Below are 5,979 nucleotides of genomic sequence, written 5' to 3' on the forward strand. Positions count from 1 at the left end.
GGGGGGAAAAAAAAAAAAAAAAAAAGGTGTCAAAAAATGGGTACTCTACATCCCGAAAGCAAAGTGAGCTGACTGAGGTGGGCACAGCGCCGTGGCGGAGGGGTTCGAGGGGGTCACTCATTGTGGGGAGGGGTTCTTAGAGATTTTTGGGGTGTTTTTTAACATTTTGTGAGCTGGTTTGGCTGACCAGACGTAGGGCTTGCTGGTTAATCAAGGGGGGGAAAAAATATTTAAAAAAAAATAAAGTTCTTTGGTTGTGATTTGATCCAAAACTCCCGCAATTTGAGGCGATGCGGTGCTGAGGAGGGTTGGCGCGCACCTTTTTTTTTCCCAGGGTTTAGGTAAAAAAACTACAAAAAAAGGGAAGAAAGGCCGGTGAAGACGAGGCGCGAGAGTGTTTTCAGGGTGTGTATGCAAATCCTCAGCTCGTGGCTGCTGAAGCACGACGCTTGTTTTGCCGAAAAAAAGGGCCGTGCTGTCGGATTCACCCCCCACCCCGGCGCGGGCGGCAGCTCCCCTGGAAGATTTGGGATTTTGCCAGCGCGGTGTTTAACACCTGTAGGTGCCACTGTGTTGGTTTTATCTATAATTCCTAAAAAAACCTCCACCAAATCCATGTGGGAGCCGCCTTCAAATTCCCACCGACGGCAGAGCTCTTGCAGCGTCACCGTTTCTCCCCCAAACCCAAACCCATCATCCTCAAATTCACCGAATCCCACGATCCACCAAAAAGGTGGATTTTTAAATTCTTTTTTTAATTTTTTTTTTTACGGGGAAGAGCTCAGCCTCACCCTCATTTCGCCGCCCATTTGCATGTCACCACCACCCCGGCGTGGAGAAGGAACCGAAACCTCGGGGCCAAACTGCTGGCCAAAATGGGGTGCCGGAGGCGGCGAGGGGTGTGCCGGGGTGCGTGCCGAGGGGTTTAGCTCCCCGCCGGGCGCCTGCGCGGCTCCTCTCCCCGGCAAAGCATGGCCCAGCAGGAGACCTATGGCAACTGGTTGGGTCCCCCACCAGCCCCCAGCAAGCGGCTGGTGAGACAAGCAGGTAAAATTGGGGCGATCCACCCTTTCCGTGTCCTTGGCGTGTCCTTAGCGTGTCCTTGCCGTGTGTTGTTGGGGCTGGTGGGTGTCTCGGTGAAGCGTGGCGGTGACTGAATATGCCGGTGGGGCATCGCTGTTGTATGGAGCAGGGAAAAGCATCTTTGGGGTGCTCGAAGACGTATGGGTCCCGCTCTGTGCTTCAGAGCCCCTAAATCTCCAATTTCGGCCCCAATTTCATCTACAAACTCCACCTGGGCCTTATAAAAACATCGGCAGCTCCCTCACCAGCACCAACAGGGTTGGAGGAAGTGCTAGTGGTGGTTTTGAGGATCCTCCTCTCATCTTCAATGTTCTTTTAATTTCCTTTTTTTTTTTTTTTTTTTTTTTTTTTTTTTTTTGGGGGGGAGGAATTTACTCCGTTGCTGGGAAAATGACACCTATGGGTGACTTCAGACCGGGTAAGTCATCATTTTTTCACCTTTTCAGGCTTTTTTTTTGCAGCGCGGATGGAAAGCGGAACTCCCCAAGGTGCCTCCCCAAGGCCAAACTGGGCTTTATTTTCAGTTCGGTTGGTCAAACGTGTCTCGCTATACGCAGCGTTTCTCTCTGAATTTGGTTCTTTCTGTCAAACAAGTTCAAATAGCTCCAAAAATATCCTGGAAGTCCACACTGGGGGGATGGAGAGGGAGTTTATCTCTTCATCCTCACACTCGGAGCCGTCGTTGGCCCCTTCACAGGATCAAATTCATCCCCTTGCACTGCAGAGAGCTTCAAACTTCAGCAGAATTGCTCAGATTTGCAGCCGAGGGGACAACCCGGCTCTGAAAGAGCAGAGTGAGGTTGTAAAACTCCATAAAAATGAGAAAATCAATATATATTGGGAAAAGGGTGTAAAAAAAACCTTGTCGAAGATGCCGCAGATTTACCAAAGGGGGAGGGAAATCGCATTTTTCACGCTGTCTGAAGGACTGAGCCGATTGTTAACGGCCGGGATTCCCGGTTAGTGTAAAACCCTGATTTTTTTTTTACCCATTTTTCCTCTTGTTTAGCATCTCCAGACAGCTTCGAGGATGATTATGATGACGTGTCCCTGTCGGAGTCGGATCGTGGCCACAAGCCGACAGCGACCCTTGGAGATCTGCAGAGCCAGAGGAGCAAAGGAGGCACAGGTAGCGCCCACCTCCTCTCCCTCCGTCGCCTGTGTGGTTGAGGACTCCATGGGGCAGAATTTAGCCCTAAAATGCCCCCAAACCATCCCTTAGTGTCTATTTCTTTCCTCCCAACAGGGGTTTACATCCTGGCGGGGAATCCAACATCTCCAAGTCCTCACCAAAAGGGTGAGTTGCTCTCAACCGATGCCGCTATCCCACAGCAGAGGTCTTGGCCGGATCTGGACCCATAAAACCGGGATTCCTCCCCAATTTCTCCCCCGTGATTCTCTGCAGGTGACCCGGAGCCTAGAGGTGACAGGGGACAGAGCCGCAGGGTGATGTCGGTGGCCGTCCTCTACATCCTGGTAGCGCTGAGCTTCGTCGCGTGGGTGTTGCTCTTTGCGTTGGCCGCGGTGAAACGTGAGTGTCCCCGGAAGGGTCCTCGCTGGGCTGGGAAGTAGCTGGTTTGGTTAAAACACCCCCAAAAAAAGCATTTTCAGTGTTAGAAATAACACATGGTTTGTGCCATGTGATGCTATAAGCGTCCGTCCATGTGGAAGCGGCGGCTAAAGCCTCTCTGTCATCACAATTTGGTTTTAAGTCCACTTCAGTATGTGAAGTTTAGGGTTTTATCACCAAATTTTCCCCCAGGGATGCAGCCTGCACCAGCAGCGCTCCCCATTTGCTACAGGGTGTAAATCCAGAGTAAATCCACTCTGGAATTCCCAAGTCAGCCTCCCTTCCCTCCCCCCATAAAAAGAGCCATAAATTGGCCAAATTTAGAATCTGCTCTAGAATTCTCCACTCAGCCCAAAAAACACATGAAATGGCCAAATTTAGATGCTGCCTGAAATCTCTTGGTATGATCCAGCCGTGGGGTTTTGGTTTGTTTTTTTTTTTTTTCATTTTTGTTGCAGAGATGGAAATCATGGCGGAGTTAAAGCTCTTGAGGTCAAACTACTCAGAGAATCAAGCCAAGGGTAGGTCCTCGGACTCAGCCCCGTGTTGGAATTTCACGGCGGTCGCGAGATTTTTTTTTGATGTTTGACTCTTTTTTTGGCACCCGTTTTGCCTTGTGGTGTAAATTATGGACAAAATCGAATTGTCTGGGTGGCTCCTGGTTCTCCTCCATATCTTCGTGAAGCAACGCTGACTTCAACTGATGTGTTTCTGATTTCCACCGAGAGTTACACTGGGGTAACAGTGTAGATCAGACACTGACTGAGCTCATGCCCCGGTTCTGAAGGAATTAGCCCCAAAATGGTGCAAATAGGAGCAAATCGGCTCTTGGGATATCACAGGGTTTATTCCTGATTAGGATCTTACTGGGAGGAAAATCCACCCCCTTATCTCTGTTAAGGGTTATGGGAAGGGAAGGACGTAAATCCTACGGAAAGTTCTGCAGAAAAATATAATGGGCCAAATCCTTAATCACCACCAAATGAGTGATTAATTAAATTATATTATGGGTGATACTGCAGCAAAATGTCACCCAAAGAGAAAAAAAATTCGTGCAGCAAAGCTGGTGGCCAGCAACGTAAGAGGTTTACAGCCCTATTTCAGATTTCTGTGTATGGAAAAGTAATAAATCCTGGGGGAAAGAGCTCAAGGTTTGGGTAAACCTAAATGGGGAAGCGGGGAAAAAGTGGGGGGACACAGGGCTGGCAGCAGTTGCTCACCCCACTGCGCTCCCCAGTGCGGCAGGAGCTGTCGGAGACGCAACGGGAACAGAGGCGGATGCGGAGCGGGATGCACAAATACTACGAGGAGTTGCAGGACATCACAGGTAAAGCCACGGTCTCCATTTTGATGGTCTCCCATCGTTGTGGGGCAGGAAAAAAAACCTCCTGGTTTTCCCCCAGAAAGAACCCAGTGGTCTTAAGGGTGGAAAATTCGGGTGATTTATGCCAGGTTTGAGATGTCACCCCATCAGGGAAGCCGTGGAGATTTCCTCAGACGAGAAAAAAAAAAAAAAAAAATTTTGCCTGAGTTTAGTGAGGGGGTTTCTGGTCCTTCCAGCGCTGATCTGCAGATCCGTCCTGGACACCAAGAAGTGCTCGGCCGGCTGGAAGGTCTTTGAGAAAAGCTGCTACTTCTTCTCGACGGAGACAATGAGCTGGGTGGACGCGAAGGAGATCTGCGCCGACCAAGGCGCTCACCTGGTCATCGTCAACTCAGAGATGGAGCAGGTCAGTTGGCCGCTTGTGAGTGAAAAATAACCATTTTCTTGGCTTACACAGTGCCCAAAACACCCATTTTCTTAGAGAATTCCTGCTCTGGCCAACACTTTACTCTAAACCCTTTTTTTTTTTTTCTTTTTTTTGGATCGAATCAACCAAGATTGGCCATCAGGCTCTGAGTTATTTGAAGGTGGAGGGAAGCACCAACGGTCAAATTCAGTCAACTACAATTTCCCGTTTTTAGGGAAAAGTGCTAAAAACTGAGCAAAAATGTCAACGTCCTTTTCAGAGTGCTGTATATGCACTTTTAACGCACTCAAATTGTTCGCTATTTACCAAAAAACACTGCTTGGATATCGTGGCCACAACCTCACCTTAATCGCCCTAAGCCTCGAGTTGTTCCGTAGTCCACCGGAATGATTTTTTTGGGGGGGGCTGTTTTAACCAATTTTCTAGAATTTCCTGAAGGAAAGTATTAACAACAGCGGCACATACTGGCTGGGAGTGACGGATCAGCTGGAGGAAGGCACTTGGGTCTGGATTAATGGCAAACATACAAGTATAAGGTAAAAATTCCCTCTGAGGATTCCCTAAACCCAGAAAATAATCAGAAAATAAATGAGAAAAGGTGACGCTGACCCAGCAAAACTTTGGTTTTTGTTAGTTTTACTTAAGTCAAAGGATTTACATTGCAAAACCGGTATTATCGTGTTTTCTTTCTGGTGGTAAAAAAAAAAAAAAAAAGGAGATTTTTAGTGGTTTCCTTCCCTCGAAAAACCAATTTTACCTCTTCCTGAGAGAGTTTCGCTGCTGTGCGGCGTTTTTAAATTTCTTTATTATTTTCTGTTTTCCTTTTTCTCCTATTCATCCTCCTTTCTGCAGCTACTGGAACACATGGAAGGAGAACAAAGACAGGGACCAGAAAGACTGTGGCAGCATCGGGCCCGACGGCATCTGGAACGACGACAGATGCTCCCACTTCAACCACTGGATTTGCGAAAAGTCCTGGAATTGCTGACTTCAGCCTTAATATTTCCCCATTTCCAGACAATTATCAATGTGCCTGTAAAAAAAAAAAAAAAAAAAGTACATTTTAAACTTCCCGTTCGAGAACTCACGTAGCTTCAGGGGGATCTGCAGGCTCCACACTCCCATTTTTTTGTTTATAAACAATGTGAAAATCCTTAAAAAAAGTCTAAAAGAAAAATCCCTGACACCTCACCTTGCAAGCCTGACCCACAAACCGTGAAAAAAAAAAGGTATTTTAAGTTAAAATAACTGCTGTAAAATGGTTAAAACCCCACTCACCAGCGCAAAGCCAGTCCTGTTTCTCAGCGTCACTGAATTTCTCCTTTTTCCCCCCAGCTCTGCTGCCACATTGTGGTTTCTCCTTCACTCTCAGAAAAGACAATTTCAGTAAAATCCTGTTTTCTTCCCGTTTTCCAAAGACTTTTTTTCCATATTTATCCTTCCCTCCCGCAGGATGCCAACCCCCAACTTTGCCCAACTGTGGCCTCACAACCAAAAAAACGCCCAAAACGCCAATTCTGCTCATTTGTACATCACTTATTTCAGCACGTTATCACCTAATTTATTTTTTTTCCC

At 47.5% G+C, this 5,979-nt stretch overlaps 2 protein-coding genes across 2 annotated transcripts in view; one reads left to right on the forward strand and one right to left on the reverse strand.

Moving 5' to 3' along the window:
• Window positions 1-846: 846 nt before the first annotated feature.
• On the forward strand, window positions 847-5,433 carry LOC113490996 (CD209 antigen-like protein A). Its single transcript, XM_026867613.1, has 10 exons — window positions 847-1,047; window positions 1,451-1,501; window positions 2,093-2,212; window positions 2,330-2,380; window positions 2,489-2,614; window positions 3,112-3,174; window positions 3,891-3,980; window positions 4,214-4,383; window positions 4,831-4,940; window positions 5,257-5,433. Exons 1-10 carry the CDS (start codon window positions 972-974, stop codon window positions 5,390-5,392), a joined length of 993 nt encoding a protein of 330 aa, XP_026723414.1. The 5' UTR covers window positions 847-971; the 3' UTR covers window positions 5,393-5,433.
• A 523-nt stretch (window positions 5,434-5,956) lies between these two features.
• LOC113490998 (adhesion G protein-coupled receptor E3-like) overlaps window positions 5,957-5,979 on the reverse strand; it is a gene marked incomplete at its 5' end in the record, with an annotated part of 3,624 nt that continues 3,601 nt past the window's right edge. The window contains one exon of the mRNA XM_026867615.1: window positions 5,957-5,960. Coding sequence (XP_026723416.1) covers window positions 5,957-5,960 — 4 coding nt within the window. The remainder of the gene's footprint in view (window positions 5,961-5,979) is intronic.

The sequence above is a fragment of the Athene cunicularia genome, unplaced genomic scaffold, assembly GCF_003259725.1.
Source record: "Athene cunicularia isolate RWA unplaced genomic scaffold, athCun1 SCF_97, whole genome shotgun sequence".
Lineage (NCBI taxonomy): Eukaryota > Metazoa > Chordata > Aves > Strigiformes > Strigidae > Athene > Athene cunicularia.

Bases quoted from the DNA above. Each gene is read 5' to 3' on its own strand.
- LOC113490996 (XM_026867613.1), top strand. From the start codon at position 972: ATGGCCCAGCAGGAGACCTATGGCAACTGGTTGGGTCCCCCACCAGCC. The intron at 1,048-1,450 runs GTAAAATTGGGG...TTTGGGGGGGAG, and splicing joins GCGGCTGGTGAGACAAGCAG to GAATTTACTCCGTTGCTGGG. The intron at 3,175-3,890 runs GTAGGTCCTCGG...TGCGCTCCCCAG, and splicing joins CTCAGAGAATCAAGCCAAGG to TGCGGCAGGAGCTGTCGGAG.